Raw genomic sequence first — 19,597 nt, forward strand, 5'->3', positions numbered from 1 at the left:
AAAAATAATATGACAAAAAAAGGGTTCAAAAATATATTTCATGCTTCTGCAATCAGGGTTTCAGTTATCTTGTTGATTTGAAAAATCACGATTTCTTCAGTTACTTATCAGGGTTTTAAATTTTTTTTTTAGTTAAAAAAATTTTTTTAATTTTTAAATTCTTTTTTGGGGGGTGGGGGTGGTACTTAGGTTTATAATGGAGGTACTGGGGATTGAACCCAGGACCTTCTGCAGGCTAAGCCCACGCTCTACCACTGAGCTATATCCTCCCCACTGAGTTTCTCTTAAACTCCAAAATATTGTTTTGTCATTGGGCCAAAAAGATAACCACTATTAATACTTTAGCAGCCATGACTAACAGCGGTGGAATCAGCCCATGCCACAGAGAAATGCTGGACTGGAGGAGGGAAGACACTTGGTTCTGATCTCCCTAGCTCTGGAGTCTTAGGCAATTAATTTAATGTTTCTTAGTTTCCATTCCCTTATTTGTAAAGCAGTAGTCAGAGAAAGCGATCATATCTAACGTTCTCCAAGAGTTTCCCTGAACTGCAATTAAAATTAATGAGGGGGACAAAAAAGCCTTAAGATTTTATGTCGAAACAGAAACAGGACACCAAGCAACTCAAGAGATAAAAAAGAAAAATACAACACACGTACCCATAAATATACTTCGGTATAGATACGAAGTTTCTGCTAGTCCGTGTGAGTCACTGGACTTCGAGGAATTTCTCCTGGCTACTCCATGCTGCACCCTACTTTAAAGAGATTAATGAAATAAAGCAGCAACTTTTGACATCGTTGTTTTTAGGAACACTTTATATTTTGTTTTTATTCTCCTCAAGAGTAGGCATATTGGGATTTTGATTCTGAAAAGGGTACAGGATGCCACAGCAGCCCATTACTCTTGTTCTAACAACTAGGCGGAAAAAAAAAATCTCATGAATTGTAAAAGTTCTTTTTATGAGAGAATTGCGGGAGCAATGAGAATTTTATATCATCCAAAATTCCACAGAGGAAAAAGTATTTCCTAGGCAAGCCGGCAATTACTGGCTCTTTTCTTCCCTAGAGGCCTCTGACAACGCTTACTGTGGGCTAAGGATGAGATCGGACCAAGTGAAGGAGCGCTATTTGAGGAAATAGACACTAGCTGAGTAAGGTAGAGTATAATCAGTCAGCGATGCCTATTAAAACCTACTGCAACTAATGAAAAAATTAGTGAAGGAGAAAAAAGACAGAATAAAAAACAAAGAATAAAAGAATCCAAAAGGAAAAGAAGAATAAAGGAACAAAGACTATGCGGGACAAATAGAAAACAAACAGCAAAAAAGACAATACTGAACTCAAATATATCAGTAATTATATTAAATATAATTGGACTAAGCACTCACTCACTCTTTAAACAAAGTTGCTGATAAAAGAGTCCTCACTGTTAAGAAACTTACTGTCTGGAGGGGAAGCCAATCCAGGAGAGAACCAAACACAATCTCATGAGATAAATTCCACTGTGCATCACATGCACGGGCACAAGGTGCTATGGAAGGAGAGAGGGGAGGCACTGTCTTCTTTAAGGACTGAGTGCCATGCGTTGGCAGGAGCGGTGGAGTGGCAGGAGTCGAGGCAGGCAGACATAACATCCTGACTTGATTTATGTCACACTGAGGAGTCTGGATAGACTGTATAATGGGGAAGCACTGACAGCTTTTAAATGATGATTTGCATTTTAGAAAGTTGGAAATGAGGAATAGTTTCAGGCACTTATAAGGTTAATCACTTCAACAATTTAGAACTATCTAAAAAGAATTATAATCCTATTTATTAACAAAATGAAAACCTATTATCTATGGAAGTTTAAAAACTTAAAATTAAAGGCTTGAGATGAAAAGCTTGCTTGCGGTTTGTCCTGAATAAGTAACAGAGATGAAGCAGAATAGGAGGCCAGCCAAACAGGTCAGGTTTCCATACCTATAGCAAGACGCTCCATAGGGACACTCGGGTCGGCCATCAGCCTCATCTTGACACGTGACGTGCACACCCCCATAGTCACCATCGCCCGGGTGACTGAAGTGCTGAAAATGGACAGGATTCTTCCTACAACAGGGACAAATACACTGTCAGAATAAATAATTAATAGGACAGACTAGATTTCTAGATATACTAGAAAAGATAATTAATAGGCCATAGAAGGAAACCAAACAATAACACATCTGATTATTCCAGAATGTGAACCAACATGCCACATTGTTAAAAACAAAGCTCATGACATCCAGTCAGTACAGAACTCTCATGCGAGCAAATTTCTGGTAGGCCATGAATGTCAATGAACAATTTGAAAGCAGTATTTTATATAGGCTATATATACAATAGGATATATGGGATATATAAAATAAATATAAACATATATAATACAAATATTATAAGCATACATAGTTTCAAAGTGAACACACCTACACACCCTCAGTTAACATAAAAAACAGAACGTTATCAACATTCTAAAAGCCCTGTATGTCCCCTTCCAATCATTAAACCCATTTTGCTACCAAAAGGTAACCCTATCCTGTCATCTGAAACAGTATTTCTCAAACTTTTTGGTCTTTGGGAAAACATTATTAAAACTCCAGAAAACTTTTATTTATGTGCATTATTTACCCTATTAGAAACGAAAAGGGAGAAACTTTGAAAATATTTATTTTAAAATAACAATAAACCCTTCACATATTATCACAAATAGCACATCTTAAAGTAAATACCTATGTTGAAAAAAATTCATGGAGACATTGTCTTATACTTTGGAAATTTCTTTAATGTCTGGCTTTATAGAGGACATCTGGATTCTCATGCCTGCTTCTGCATTTAATCGTTAACACAGACCATGCAGCCGCTGAGAAATTCTACTGTAACTTGTGAGTGAGAGAATCAGTATGAAAAAGACACACATATAGTAAATATTGTTATGAAAATGGTTTTGGCCCAACAGATTTCCTAAAAGCATCTTGGGACCAGGACTGCAGGAGTCTCTGAACCATACTTTGAGAAGCAATGTTAAAAAACAACAATATCAGTTTTGTATGTTCCTGAATTAAAATGGAAATATATAGTATGTACTTCTTTTTATGCTGGTATGATTATTCCATATTGTTGCACGTGACAATTTTACTACTGCATAACACTCCATTGTATGAAACTGCTATAATTTATTTGTCCATTTGACTATTAATAGACTTTTGGATTCATTCTAGGTATTGGCTTTTATAAATAATACTGCCATGAACATTCCACTTTTGGTGTACTGTTGAAAAATTAAATTCACCAAAGTTGTAGGATACAAAGATCAACACTCAGACAGCATGGTACTGGTACCAAAACAGACATATAGACCAATGGAACAGAATAGAGAGCCCAGAAATGAACCCACAAACTCTTGGTCAACTCATCTTCGACAAAGGAGGCAAGAAGATACAATGGAATTAAGACAGTCTCTTCAGCAAAACTGGACAGCAGCATGTAAAACAATGAAGCTAGAACACTCCCTTACACCATATACAAAAATCAACTCAAAATGGATTAACGACTTAAACATAAGACAAGATACGATAAACCTCCTAGAGGAAAACATAGGCAAAACATTATCTGACATACATTTCAAAAATTTTCTCCTAGAAGAAATAAAAGCAAGAATAAACAAATGGGACCTAATGAAACTTACAAGCTTCTGCACAGCAAAGGAAACCAGAAGTAAAACAAGAAGAAAACCTACGGAATGGGAAAAAATTTTTGCAAGTGAAACCAACAAAGGCTTGATCTCCAGAATATATAAGCAGCTCATACGACTCAATAAGAAAAAAATAAACAACCCAATCCAAAAATGGGCAGAAGACCTAAACAAGCAATTCTCCAAGGAAGACATACAAATGATCAAAAAGCACATGAAAAAATGCTCAATATCACTAATTATCAGAGAAATGCAAACCAAAACTACAATGAGGTATCACCTCACACCAGTCAGAATGGCCGTCATTCAAAAATCCACAAATGACAAATGCTGGAGAGGCTGTGGAGAAAGAGGAACCCTCCTACACTGCTGGTGGGAATGTAGTTTGGTGCAGCCACTATGGAAAACAGTGTGGAGATTCCTCAAAAGACTAGGAATAGACTTACCATATGACCCAGGAATCCCACTCCTGGGCTTGTATCCAGAAGGAAATCTACTTCAGGATGACACCTGCACCCCAATGTTCATAGCAGCACTATTTACAACAGCCAAAACATGGAAACAGCCTAAATGTCCATTAACAGGTGACTGGATAAAGAAGATGTGGTATATTTATACAATGGAATACTACTCAGCCATAAAAACCGACAACATAATGCCATTTGCAAGCAACATGGATGCTCCTGGAGAATGTCTAAGTGAAGTAAGCCAGAAACAGGAAGAAAAATACCATATGAGATCACTCATATGTGGAATCTAAAAAACAAAAACAAAAACAAACAAACAAACAAAAACAAAGCGTAAATACAGGACAGAAATAGACTCACAGACAGAGAATACAGACTTGTGGTTACCGGGCGGGGTGGAGGGTGGGAAGGGATAGACTGGGATTTCAAAATTGTAGAATAGATAAACAAGATTACACTGTATAGCACAGGGAAATATACACAAAATGTTATGATAACTCAGAGAGAAAAAAATGTGACAATGAGTGTATATGTCCATGAATGACTGAAAAATTGTGCTGAACACTGGAATTTGACACAGCATTGTAAAATGATTATAAATCAATAAAAAATGTTAAAAAAAAAAACAAAAAAAAACAAAAATCAACACTCAAAAACCAGCGAGGTTTCTATACACTTATAATGAACAATCCCAAAAGGAAATTAAGAAGACAATTCAATCTACAATAACATTTAAAAATAAAACATTTAGGAAATAAACTTAATTAAGGAGGTGAAATACATACATGGGCTTAATTTCCATTAAAAGGTTTCATACTACCTTATTTCAAAATTTATTACAAAACTACAGCTATCAAAACAGTATGGTATTGACATAGAAACAGGCATATAGACAACACGGAAGAGAACAGACAGCCCAGAAATAAATTCTTGCTTATATGGTCAAATGATTTTCAACAAAGGTGCCAAATCCATTTCAAAAGAAAAGAATTGTCTTTTCAACAAATGGTGTTAAGAAAACTGGATATTCACACATGAAAGAATGAAGCTGGACCCTTTCCTTACATTCCATTACAAAATTAATTCAAAATGTATCAAAAACCTAAACTAATACCTAAATTATATAATCTTCAGAAGAAGACAGGGAGATAGTTTCCTGACATTGTATTTGTAAAGGTTTCTTGCTAAATGCAAAGGCAAGAAATGTAAAAACAGACAAGTTGGACTACAGAATTAAAATTTTCTGTGCATCTAAGGACACAATTAACAGAGTGAAAGGGCAGCCTACAGAATGGGAGAAAATATTTGTAAGTCATGTACCTAATGAGGGGTTAATATCCAGAATATATAAAGAACTCCCACAACTCAATGACCAAAAAATAACTCAATTCAAAAACGGGCAAAGAACTTGAATAGATATTTCTCCAAAGAAGAATGATCAAGAAGCATATGGAAAGATGTTCGACATCATTAATCTTTAGGGAAATGCAAATCAAAAATGCAGTGATGTTATCATACTTCATACCTATTAAAACGGCCACTATAAAAAAAATACAGAAAATAACAAGTGTTGGCAAAGATGTGGAGAGATTGTAACCCTTGTGTTTTGCTGGCAGAAATATAAAATAGTACCACGGTTATGGAAAACAGTATGATGGTTCCTCAAAAAATTAGAAATTAACATACAACCCAGCAGTTCTACTTCGGGGCATATACTCAAAATAATTGAAAGCAGGATCTCAAAGAGTTATTTGTGTTCACAGCAGCAATATTCACAATAGCCAAGAGATGGAAGCAACCCAAATGTCCATTGACAGAAGAATGGATAAACAAAAAATGATATACACATATAATGGAGTATTATTCAGCCTTAAAGAGGAAGGAAATTCTGACACACGCTACAATATGGATGAACCTTGAAGACCGAATAAGTAAAATAAGCCAGTCACTAAGTAACAAAAACTGTATTCTTCCAACTTACGTAATGTAACTAGAGTAGTCAAAACTGACTTGCTTTAATCTCCAACCACTTCTGGGCTATTTCCATATATGTTAATTTCACAAAAAATTTTATATGGAAGTTATTACTGCTTTATATAATCAATATTCAATTTTGTTATGCTATTTTCCCTCCCGAATGTCTATACTCCCAAATGAGGCCCCTCCTACTTAGAAACAGTGAGCTCCGTTTGTCTTGCCAAAGTTCCATGAGACTGCCCAAAGCTCTGCCTGTCCTCAAAGCTCTCGCCTGAAATACTGAAATATCAGCAAATGTCACAAGGGGAAAATAAGCCTCAACGTCTTGACTGCCTCTGATGTTCTCAAACATGGGTGTTCAGCTTTGCTAGCTGTTTTCAGAGGGAGGTTTGATCCTCAATGAGACACTTCACCTTTATCAGAGAATGAAAGCCTTATTGTATATACTATTAACTCAGATAATTTATATGACCTTATGTCGACAAAAGCTACAAGTTTTAATAAAGGTATAAATTTCTTATATGCTAAAAAGAGATATTTCTACTTCTGTCCCATGTTTAAAACCAGTTTACTAATGGAACCATATGCTATTAAACAGAAAAACTGTATGAGCCCAAAAGAGTACATCTTTCAAGGAGTTTTTTGGAAGCAGCGGTTTCTACAAAGTTAAATGCTATTTTGTTGTTATTTTGTTTCACACAGGATCGAAATAAGACGTGACTGCTTTAGACAGGTTGCATTTGAAGTGCCTGTGAGACAAGTGCTGATTACCTGGATCTAAAATTCAGTACAGAAATCTGCATTGGAGACACAGACTTGGGAGTCAACAGCATGACAACAAGGGACAGACTATGACTACTCTTGAGGAATAATTTCTTATTACAAGGCAGAACATACAAATAAATAATTAGAAATCAATGATTAGATATTAAATATTAGATCTAATATCAAATATCAGAAACTGTATGAGGCAAAAAGTTGCATAGATTAGGTGATGAGCAGGAAGGAAGGGCATGTCAGAAAGGAGGTGAATGTAAGCAGGGTCTTTAAGCAGGGAGGGAGTGAGAGAAAGGGGACAGTTTGTCCAAAGGACATACAACAGCTTGATGGCACGGTGCAGCCCAACAATGAACTGGGAGTTCGGGGCCTTCCGCATTAGGCTGAGAAACCCAGCCGTCAGATACTGAAACATTCTGCACGGGAGGGTAATGTTGTCAGGTTGGTTTTTTGTTTTGTTTTTGTTGTTTTGTTTTGTTTTGGTCTTTCTTCTCTTCTTTTTTATCTTTGTTTTTATTTTCTTAGCCAGATCACTCAGGCAACAATGCGGAAGGAATATGAACTTGAAGGAAAGGGTAGAGACTTGGGAGATCATTCACCTGTCCTGGCATGAGCGAATGCAGTGTCACCGAGGCGGGAGAAAAGATGCATGTAAATGGTTGTTATGATGTACACAGATAACAAGAACTCAATATAGGTTACTTTTTTCCCTTTGTTACATACATAAACATTTTGTTTTCAAGATTTCAGTGGCAAATATTTCCCAGGTATTAAATATGTATATCAAAATGAGTGAAAAAAGTAAGATAACTATTAATAAGCTATGAATGAGTAACGTGTATCATCATCAAATATGAATGAAGTCATTATGAACTTGATAAAACATTTAATAAAGATAAATGCCAGTGCTGAACACTGTTATGGACTGAATTGTGTTCCCCCCTCCCCATCAATTTATACATTGAAGCCCTAACCCCTCCTGTGACTATATTTGGAGACAGGGCCTTTAAAGAGATAATTCAGATTAAACAAGGTCCTAAAGGGACAGCCTTAATCCAAAGTGACTGGTGTCCCTGTAAGATGAGGAAGACACACGAGGGCTGCATGCACAGAGAAAAGGCCACACGGGGACACAATGAGAAGGTGCCATCCGCAAGCCAAGGAGACAGACAGCCAAGGCCGCAGGAGAAGCCAAACCTGCCGACACCTTGATCTTAGGCTTCCAGCTGCTACAACTGTGAGATAATAAACTCCAGTTGTTAAACCACCCGGGCTGTGGCATCTTGTTATGGCAGCTCTAGTGAACTAAGTAAGACAAACACCAAACAGGATTTTTCAAAAACCCAAAGTAACAGGAAGTTTATATACTTCCATTCCACAACTTTCTACATTGTGTTCTACACGTGGAAATAAAGCCCTTGCAAACAGACAAAGTTGGGAATAAATGCATACGTTACAGCTGTTGAAATGGAAAAATAGGTTATTCAAGTGTTACTATGGCACTGCATTTTAGAGAGATAATACGAAATTAGAAAATACGGTGCAATGTAATCAAATGAAGTTCAGTACAGGGGTAGGTAACCCATCAACCCGGTTGTCTGAGAAGGCGTCATGGAGATTCAAAAGCACCATTAGAAAAACATAAAGGAAAATGCACGAGAGTAATAAGATGCGCAAACACAACCTGGAATTCTCTTGGCAGTGATACTGCATACAATGACTGTGTATGAAGCCATCTTTCTAGCAGCTAAATAAGACATTCAGTAAGCAGGTATTCAGGACTGAGTGATGCTGTTTTCAAGCCTGGATTCCCCAGTTCAGAGCTTTGCGTTGCACAGTACATTAACATATGAAACACCCATAATTCCACACCAGATTTTAAAAGCCTCCAGCAGGCTCGCTAGACTGCATGCTGACAAAGTGCAAACCAGCAGAAACATGATGAAGCTCCTAGCCTTGAGGCCAACGGGCTTTACCAGGCTTTTAACACTCGCAGTTTACACCTACATAGTTACCTACTGTTGAAATAACAGAATTATATGCCACCTGTGATTTCATTTTACCTGTAGCAGTTTGCCCCGTATATGCAGGATGTCCGCTTGACCTTGTGCTCCTCAGAGCCACGTGGAACTGCATCGGTTGTCTCTGCATTTGTGTGCGAAGTTTCAGGACTGCAGGGACCAGAGCCGGACTGAGGATGAGATCTTTGAGACCCATCACGGAAGGACTTGCCCTGGGCACTCGAACAGCTCTCAGAACAGCTCCTCATCTCGTCATCCTTATTTCGTGTTCCTTTAGTGATGAGTTTATGCTCAGAAGCCTTACCAAGCTCCTCTGTTGGGATTTTGTTTCTCTGTGTACCAGTTTTCACGCTACTCACTTCTGTGCTATGTAACGTGGCTGCAGAACATGACTGTGGCACTTCCTATCAGACAAGTTGGAAAAATAAATAATAAAGTGAGTTTCAAAAGAAATATGTAAATTTTAGCATAAAAGCATGAAACTACGAGGTTCACGCAATATACATATTTTAAAACTTTAAGATTCACATTTGAAAGTTATTAAAAATCCCATGCACTGTCCTTACAATTTTTTATGTTACTGTAATACTTTATTTCTACCCTTTAAATATAATCATGATTTTTTCCCTATAGCTAAATAATTGCTCCTCCCTCACAGGAAAATTTGCATGAAGCTATGACAGACTTAGAAAATAAACATGATTCCTCTGAAGTGGTATGAACAACAGTTTCAGTTTAACCAATTAAAAGTATTCCAAGTCAAGTAAATACTCTCATTAGCACTGCAAAAACTTTTTAATGCATACTTATTACCAGTACAAAGAATAAGCCTGGTCTCATCCTATTAAAAATAACCTCTTAATTATCCCTCCTTCCTGTGGAGCGGGAACATTGCTCAGATAAACCCCAGTCGTTCCAGTAACAATTTCTAGGCTGTGATGACAACATACCAGATATACGTGAATGTTCACCCCTACATGTAACTAAGAACTCATGTACGCTGGCTGTCTTCAGGAAAATAGCTGGTTTTACTATTATTTAATATCCAATAGCTCAAATTTCTTGAGAAGATATTATTTTTAGCATGACTTCTTTTCAGCTAATTACTTAGATGTTTTGGTAAGTTTTTTCTTTTTTAAGAAACACAGTATGCAACTTGAAAATGTCATCCAAACTGACAAAAGACCTGGCAGAAAGAACCTAGGTCTAATCACGACTCTTGCAGAGTAACAGGTAACCTGGGGGAAAAGCAATCATGTGGCTACCTCTTGGAGCTGGCCCTCAGCTGGTGGCATTCATGCCACATCCTTCTAACATACACATTCTTTTCTCCCAAGCTGCTCAGCTGCACCCCGATCCCACCTCCCTTTGCTACGGGACCAACTAACACACGCCAGGAACTGGAACTGTGGGGTGGGAACAGAGCAATCCCGACCCACGTCCCCACCTGGCGGACCCCCACTGGGTCAGCTCGCACCAACTGTCTTTTCCCCGTAGAGGAAGCAATGCGGTAGGTCAGCAAATCCACCGGCTAAGTTGTCCAATAAAATGTCAGTCTCTTGCTCCTGTCAGCATCTCGAAACTCCACAATAAATTCTCTTAGAGTCTCTTAACTTCTTCCCACAAGCACAGCACTCTCCCCAGTGTTAAAACCTTCTGGGCTCTCGGTTCTCTCTGCATAAAGCCCGGGGCTGGGAATGTGCGTATGTCTCATACCTTTCAATCAGCCCCACGGGGAAAGGTCTGGTCTCACTGCTGGGGGCTCCTTTCAAACGTAAGATACTTCTACCAATTAATGTAAGCCCCCAGCTTTGGGCCTCAACAACAGTTTGGGGACAGTGGGCTGAGAAACGGCCCACTCAGTGTCCCGTCACATTTATTAAAGGGAAAAAACGGCACACCTAGGGAAATAGTTAAGCAAAGCAGAATACGCTCCGACCGTGAAACACTGTGCAGAGGCTGAAAAGCATGAGGAAGGTCTACGTATATCTAAGGATTTTTTAAATTAAACAACATACGCTATGATTTCATCTAGCTTAAAAAAATCCCTATGTATCTATGCGAGTATTTACTTGTGGAAATCCAAATGAGAAGATTTAAGAGGCAAACCAAAATATCAGTAAGGCAATGGGGCTGCAGGATGAGGCAAATCAAGATTCTCACTTTTTACTCCATGTGCATCTGAATATTCTAACTTTTTACAACAAGCATCTACTATATTACCGTTTAAAAATGAAAAACCAAAGGAATGAAATAAAAGAAATGAAATGTAGAGCATCATATTTCAACCTCCTCTACTTCCATGAAATGTAAAGGAGGATTTGGTTGTTTGTTTTGTTTTTTTTTAAATATCTTTACAAGGAATACGTTTAATACGTCAGTTTATTCCAAAAGAGAAAAGAGTAATCAAGCCACAGATATCAACACTATGGGTCAGGGGTTAATATATTTTAAGAGGTACAAAAGCTGGAATTCATAATGTTCTTTATGGAACTCTATGAAATATTGATATTCAGTAGACCCTTGGCATTCAAGAATTTAACATTTGTGGTTTCAATTATTTATAAACAGTCCCAAAAATCCATTACATGCAGTAATTTGTAAGTTTGCTGAGACATAAATTTGTACTGTGCCAGTTACGAAGCTCATGAGCCAGAGCAAGTCACTGAACTGGCAAATGAGGGAAAAGGAAAGATGGAAGATGCTCTGTACTTGGAAGAAGTAGGGGGAGGCAGAAGCTCTGTAGTTTGCAGCACCCACATTGCTTATGTCCTAGATTAGATGAAAACAGGAAGACTGAAGCGTGGGAGGCTAGAGATCATGACAGAAGAGGCCAGATCCCTTACATTTTGTAAAATACATGCAAGACACCTCAGGGGATGGAGGAGCATGGAGCTGGTAGAAGGTGACCTTGGTGCTTGAAGGTGGCCAGAATGTACAATCAAGGCGATTAAAATCCCCTGTGAACGCCCCAACAAGCCCTCCCCTGTCCCTCAACCACCTGAAGTTTTAATATACTACAAAGGACAGGATAAAAAAGTTCCCCCTAATACAAGTTCAGGGAAGTAATTTGTTGTTTCCAAGCTGCCCTTGGAAAGACTGTCTGTGCTATTAAGTTGCCTTAAAAGCCCTGCATCAATGCCATTAGGACCCACACGGTAAGGACTAAGAAATCCAAAACTCCGGCCCCAACTCTACTCTTGAGCTTCAAACTCAGATATTCAACCACTAGCTAGACATTTCTTCCTCAAAATCCTATTCTCCTCAAACTCAAAACGCCAAAATTGAAGCCCTCCCTCTGTACCGTGTATCATAGTTTTAGCCAACATAACCTATCCACTCATTCCAGCCAGAACTTTCAAATTCTAACTTTCACTTCCTTCTTTCATTTTCCCCCCAGATCTAAGCAACAAGTCCTGCAGTTTGCTTCTTAAATATTGACCTAATTTAATGCCTTTGCAAAGAAAGTTCCCTAGAGGTTCCACTTTGCTGTACTACGTGGACGGCTTGCTTCTTCGCTCTCCTTCTCAAGCCCCCTCACAGGAAGACAGCATCCACTTGCTAAAGCTTTTAGCTTTAAAGGGACATAAGGTCACCAAAGGAAAACTGCAGTTTGTCCAAACCCAGGTTCGACATTTAGGGCATCTGGTATCAGAACAAAAGCTACACGTAGACCCAGATGTACTCCGTGATGATACTTCACGGTGCCCTAAGTTTCCCCGAGCCCAGAACCAAGGGCCAACGGCAAGGTTTTCTCGGGTTAGTTGGTTACCGCCAACATGGAATTCCAGGCTTCTCTCTCTCATGGGCAACCTCTGTATGCTTTACCAAACTGCAACAACTGTGTCCCCACCTTTACAGGAAGAATCCAACAACATAGCCTTTATGGCCTTAAAGTTGAGTTTGATGAATCCACCTGCCCTTGGGGACCCCAATTATCAGCTTCTCTTTTTCCCTTTTTGTACATGAAAAGGAAGGGAATGCCCTTTGGATGCTTACCCAAAACCATGGGGACCACCATCAAGCCACAGCGTATGACAGGCAGCAACTGGCCCTGTGGCACAGGGATCGCCTGCTTACCTTAAAGCCATTATGGCTACTGCGCTTCTCGTTAAGGCGACCAAGGAAACTGTGGGATCCTCTTTAGCGATTTTTGCACCTCATGCAGTAGAAGCCCCTCTGCGCTTCCATCATACTCAACATTTCTCAGCCAGCTGCCTCACCTACGAAGTCCTTCTGTTAAGAGCTCCTCACCTAATTCTCTCCTGCTGTAATCACCTTAACCCTGCTACCCTCCGCTCCCTTCTATCACCAAAGAAGTCGCTTAAGACTGCTTAACCCTGTGCTAATCACCTCCTGACTCCTCATGATGATTTACAGGAAACACCTCTTGGCAACCCTGACTTCTCGTGGCTCATTGATGATTCACTATTTAAAAGGTGACGATGGCAAACACTGTGCTGGGTGTGCTATTGCAACTGCCCTTGACATTGCTGAGGGGACATCTTCACCTTGGCTGCTTTGGCCCAACAGGATGAATTATATGCTGTCACACGGGCTTGTTCCTTAGCCCAGGGCAAACCTGTCAATACTGATACTGAGGGCACATATGTTTTCAGAATAGTTCATGATTTCGGAATGTTGTGGAAGCAACATGGCTCCCTTACTTCCCACAGAAATAAAATTTTAAATGGTCCTTATGTTCAGGAATTACTGGATACAATACTTTTACCTACCACTGTAGCTATTATTAAGATTCCGGGGCATTCTCAACTTGACTCTCTGGAAGCTAAGGGAAATCACCTTGCTGACATTTCTGCAGGGAACGCTGCCCTTAAAGGGGCCAACAGCAGCCAAACCTCTGCCACGGTCCAAAGGGACATTTTCCCAAATGATAACTTAGAAAAACTGGCTAGAGAAGCCCAACAACTGGCCTCAGAAAACGAAAAACAAGATTGCAAATTCAAAAAACCGCTGGTTAGATAAAAAGAGAAAGCTCTGGTCTGGACCAAATTACAACCCAGCCTGACTGGAGACTCTAAACTCCCCTCTCCTCACCACAATACGTGCACTATAGCACTGGTCTACTGACAAAATGATAGCATTCCCGAATCAATATTGATGGGGAAACATTAACAAGGCCACCAAAGGTGTCTACCTCACTTGCCCTACTTGTCCCAAATACAAGCCAGGGAAGCCTGTTTGTACTGCTCCCAATTTAAACCGCCTAACGCACCATTCAAGGTCTGGCAGATGGATTTCATATAACTTGTTCTGTCTCATGGATATAAAAATGTTTTTTTAGTGGTCTGTATGTTTTTACATACAAATAGGCTTCCCTTGCAGACAGGCTACTGCTTTTTCTGTGTTAAGGTCCTTTTAGAAAAGATTATCCCTGCCTGAGGAACGCCTCTCGAATGTCACGGTGATCAAGGAACACATTTTACTGACTGGGCACGCCAACAAGCCCAGGCTGCCTGGCCAGTTTCACAGCCCGTTCACCATGCTTGCCACCCTCAGTCTTCTGGTTTAGCTGAACGCACTAATGGTGTTATTATAACTCGATCGGCAAAATTTGTTAAGGCCCTCCAAACACCTTGGCCAAATGCATTGCCATTGATCTCTCTAAATCTCAGATCCGCCCCTTTCGGAATGCATAAGCTCTCACCCTTTAAGACACTCACAGGATGCTCAGTGCACTTGGCTCTTGCCTCTTTTGACTCACAAGTGATAAAGGAAGAGACACTCCAATATTGCAAAGGCCTAATTCCTTCATTAAAAATAACCACGTTTTGGCTAGAGCAATCTTTTCACACTATATTCTCAGGAGATGATGACCTGAAACGTCACATCTGGCAACCCAGATATTTTGTCTATTGGAAAACACCTCCAGAAGAATTCTCTTCGACCTCGCTAGAAAGGCCCCTATCAGGTACGGCTAACCAACCCTTGTGCTACCAAACTCTAAGGAACAGACTCTTGGATTCATGTGACACACCTAAAAAATGCACCAAACCCTGACTGGACCTGCATATCATCTGATGACCTGAAAGTAAAGATGTCCCATAATTGACGCAGATGATATCTGATGAGACAGCTTTCCCAAGATATCCAGACCAGGCCCATTGGAAGTTTGTCTGCCAAACCTTTGATGATGACACAACACTTCAGATGCTCTCTAACCTCTACAATCTTGATAACATACAGACTTTAGACTAAAAAATGCCTGAAAGTTCTTCCTCCTACCCCTCCTTGGACTTGAATGTGACTACAATAAGTTTCCAATCTGTGCTGTGCACTTTCCCACCAATGTGAGACACCATACCCAGGAAAGGTCCTTCCTGGCATGAAGGTACAAAGCCACTAAAACAAGAAAACATGACTCTTGATCAGCAATGCTTTCAGAGAATGACCTTGATCAAAAGGGGAAATGTGAAAAATTAATAAACAGAAACCTCAATTAAATAGTCAGGAGACAAGAAGGCAGAGCTCTCATGCTCTGTGATGACAGCAGAGCACAACAGGAAGAAGAAAGACTCCTCTTCTGTCCTGGCAAAAACTCAGCCAATGAAAAATCATGGACTCTACTACTGCCCTCCCAACTGCCTTTTCCCCTCTATAAAAGCATTTTCCTTCCCTAGCCATGAGGAACTTGCACGTGGCTCACCCATGACTGCAGACTCAGAATTGCAATTCTCTGCTGATCCAAAATAAACACATCTTTGCAGGAGAAATATCTGGAAGTCTATTTGCTTTAAGTCAGCAGTATGTTTAGAGGGTAGAGGCTATTAGGGCTCAAAGTTATATTTATCTTAAGTTTTTATGGCCAACATATATGAAATCAGAATACATTTTGTCTTCATTTACGAAACGTGACTCCATAAGTAAGCAAAGGAGCTGAGTGTATCGTGATTAGACCCCACTTCTCTAGCTGGAAGAAAGGAAGCAGAATCTTCCCTAAATGGACAGGAGGCAGGAGTGAGAGGAGTACTGTAAAAGGACTGACTCTCTGGGCCAGCTGCTGGCATTTCAATCAATCCAGTGCATCCTATTCTAAAACCAATCCTACTCCTTTGGCTCTTGCTGAGATTAAAAAGCTGGGGACCCACAGAGCTTAGCCATAGGTTTACAAGGATCATGAAAACTGTCATCGAAAGTCACCCCTCTTCTGAAATGAAGAACACTTGATCTTTCACCCAAGGGCCATCTCTCCCTCTCTCTTTTTAACCTTCTCTCTCTCTCTAAATGCATCCAATAAATGGAATTTATTTGCTTTAAGTACCCAGTATCAAAGAATGCTTAAGTCAATCAAACCATTCCAGTGAATTAGCAAAAACTGAAAGAGCAAAGAAAAGATTTATAAATACTGCAAGTTAGCCCAGAAGTAATCCTGCAAAAGGGTGTTAAGAACTACCCATCAGTCCTTCTCTTCATACGTATCAAGAAAAAGGTAGTGACAGGCAGTTTGAGAATGGCCAACAGAATAGAAGAAACCAGGTTTTCAAAATGGAGATATCAAATTATGATCAGAGTCACGTGGTTTCCACCCTTTTCCAGTCTGAAAATTTCTAAATTAAATAGCCTTATTTTCTACAATGCAAATACTATATTAAAGATTAGTAAAAAAACAAACAAACAAACAAACAAAAACAAAACCCTGGGCTAGTTTTTATTTTGATAAACTCAATAATAAAAAGCAGTTTTGGTTTTTTCCTTCACATATACAGCATATAATTATTTCTAACTAGAACACTTGATGAAGAAAATAAACAATCAAGTAACGAATTTTTAAAACTCACCTTGGATGAAATGATAGACTCTTCCTGACCAGCATTTTTACACTTTTTCCCTGCATCTTCCTCTGCTGATGTACCTTCTGAATTTCCTGATGAAATAGATCGCTTTCTTCCTTGCTGTGATATGCTTACTTGGGTTTTATCTTTGCAGATTCCTTCTTTTCCACTTCCCTGGATTACATTATTATCTGAAACATATACAAGTACATACACATAAAAAAAAAAAAAAGAAAAAAATTATCTCCTGTACGTTTAAATGTCAATAATCCGAACCAAAAACAAAACGAAGAAGAAAAGAAAAGATAGAAGGAAAGAAAAAGGAATGAGGAAAATTAAAGTTCTATTTATGTTAAGGCCAACCTCAAAATGCACATTTGCAAATCTCAGAAAGTACTAAGCAGCACCATGGCCAAGAGCTCCTGCCCGGGAGTCACCCAGGCCAAGATGCTAATGTGGGCAGGCTCCATCCTTTAACAGTTTCATCTCACCTCTCTGAACTTTGGCTTCATCATCTAGAAAAAGGGAGTTACAATCATAACTCATGGAGTTATCAGGAGAAGTAAATGAGGTGAGATATATATAAACTATCAGAGTGCCACATGCATGTTAGCTATCATGTATGTTCTTTTTAATTTTAACATTGAATTTCTCTAACAGAGAACCTGACACATAGCGACCCAACGAATTTTACAAATCCATTGAGCCCCTAACATCCACAGTGAGGAATGCAACTTCAGTTATCTTAGATATAGATTGAGAACCCAAAATAACCAGAAAGGGAGAGCAATCTATAAAATTTACTGATAAAGACAACAAGTCTCTTGGAAATGTTAGCTCTCTTGATTGTGGTGGTGGTTTCATGGATATGTACATCTATTAAAATTCATCAAACTGTGCATCTGAAATATGTGTGATTTACTGCACAGGAATCATACCACAATAAAGGTGTTAAAAAACAAAACAAAATTAAAAAAAGAAAGCAAGTCTTAACAATGGGCACTACATCCCATACACGTAAGGCTCAACATAGTGGGGACAGTTAGGTCAGTATCATATTTTGCTAACAAATTCATGAACTGTCTAATCTGAAATGTAAAAAGATCTACTTATTTTAAGAGGAAAATCTTCATGGTTAGTTGTCTTTTTCCCCTACCTCATAAGGGCAGAGACTTTCTGTGCCTTGTTCACTGTTCCCAACTTGCAACTCCAGTATCTAGAGCTGAGCCTAACAAAAAACTCGTGAATATGCTCAATGAATATGCCTGAGTAAATGAATTGTGAGCACAAACAGAAACTGGCCGCAGAGCCCCCTGAGAGCCTGGATGCCTGGATACAGGTATGTAAGGCAATCCGTAGTCACCATCCTAATGCTCTAAAGCCAGGCTTAGCAAACTTTTTCTGTAAAAAGTCAGACTAAGTATTTTAAGCACTGTGGGTCACATAATATTTGTCACAACTACCCAACTCTGCCTTTGTGGTGTGAAAGCAGCCACAGACAATACATACATGGATGAGAATGGCTGTGCTCCAATAAAATGTTCTTTATGGAAGCAGGCAGTGTGCTGAATTCGGCTTATGGGCTGTAATTGGCTCAGAGCTGTTCTAAAGGATATTCAAATGGCCTGAAATCATACTCCTTTATTAAGTTCAGGAAAGAAATACTAATAGAACACTGTCCATATTATTAAGCAGGAAAAAAGTCACTGAACCGATCTAAAAATAATGTATTATTAAAGGGAACTTATGAATAAACTATCTAATAACTAAACTTAGCCTCACTTATTTAAAACTTCATTTTAAATATAGATTAGGAAATATTTCATATCATCTTAGAAACTGTCAGAAATAAGACTAAAGGGGACTGACTGTACAGCTTGGTGAAGCAAATGACCAAATGCTACAACAGTTATGAATTAGCTGAACCAAGGGAAATAATCAACTATGATATTGTTTATTAAGCTAAGACCTAAAAAACTGTAAGTCAAGTAAGACACAGCTTTTGCCCAAATGGCAGTTTACCGCATTCCAAGTGTCACACGTGTATATAAAATTCTAAAATTAAATATATATTTAAAATATTAAATTCTTTAAAATTCCAAATTATCTACTACAAATATTCGTTCTGGGGACCAGTTAATTTCTCTTTGCATAAGGCATTTTGATATTGTTAAAATGCTCTTCACAAAGTATATATAAAATAAATAACTGGCTCATAAAAATCTTTATATCTGGCATATGAAATATTTTTCTAAATTCAAGAAAAGTACAGTTAAATAACAGAAATAGAAAAAAATTAGCTATTAGAACAAATCACTTTATTTCCAGCAATTACATTGGAATTGCATTTACTTGCATGAGCCACACCAGTACTATATGAATGCTAGCTCAACTACATGCATAGACGTCGCTAAAATCACATCCATGCAATCTTGTCCTCGAAAGAAACCACTCCTAACAGCTACATTAGCAATGTGATGAAACAGACTTGCACGCATAGTAAACAATTTTACGGTTACCGGAAGAAAGGGGATGGGAAGGGATAAATTGGGGAGTTTGAGATTTGCAAAGGTTAACCACTATATATAAAAATGGCTAAAAAACAGATTTCTTCTGTATAGCACAGGGGACTACATTCAATGTCTTGTAATAACCTTTAATAAGAAAGAAAATGAAAATGAATATACGTATATATATGCATGACTGGGACATTATGCTGTATGCCAGAAATTGACACATTGTAACTGACTATACATCAATTAAAAAAACAAAAAACAAACAAACAAATTTGATGTGTATCCTCCTTAAGTTTTTCCTAAGTTTAAGCAAATATATCTACAAATACATAAACAT

The 19,597-nt window shown here is 38.6% G+C and overlaps 1 protein-coding gene across 1 annotated transcript in view; it reads right to left on the reverse strand.

The window, feature by feature from the left end:
* APLF (aprataxin and PNKP like factor) overlaps nucleotides 1–19,597 on the reverse strand; it is a gene marked incomplete at its 5' end in the record, with an annotated part of 60,834 nt that overhangs the window by 17,879 nt on the left and 23,358 nt on the right. Inside the window, 3 exons of the mRNA XM_072938387.1 lie at nucleotides 1,963–2,088; nucleotides 8,994–9,355; nucleotides 16,751–16,935. Coding sequence (XP_072794488.1) covers nucleotides 1,963–2,088; nucleotides 8,994–9,355; nucleotides 16,751–16,935 — 673 coding nt within the window. The remainder of the gene's footprint in view (nucleotides 1–1,962; nucleotides 2,089–8,993; nucleotides 9,356–16,750; nucleotides 16,936–19,597) is intronic.

Source organism: Vicugna pacos, chromosome 15 (assembly GCF_048564905.1).
Source record: "Vicugna pacos chromosome 15, VicPac4, whole genome shotgun sequence".
NCBI classification, from domain to species: Eukaryota; Metazoa; Chordata; class Mammalia; order Artiodactyla; family Camelidae; genus Vicugna; species Vicugna pacos.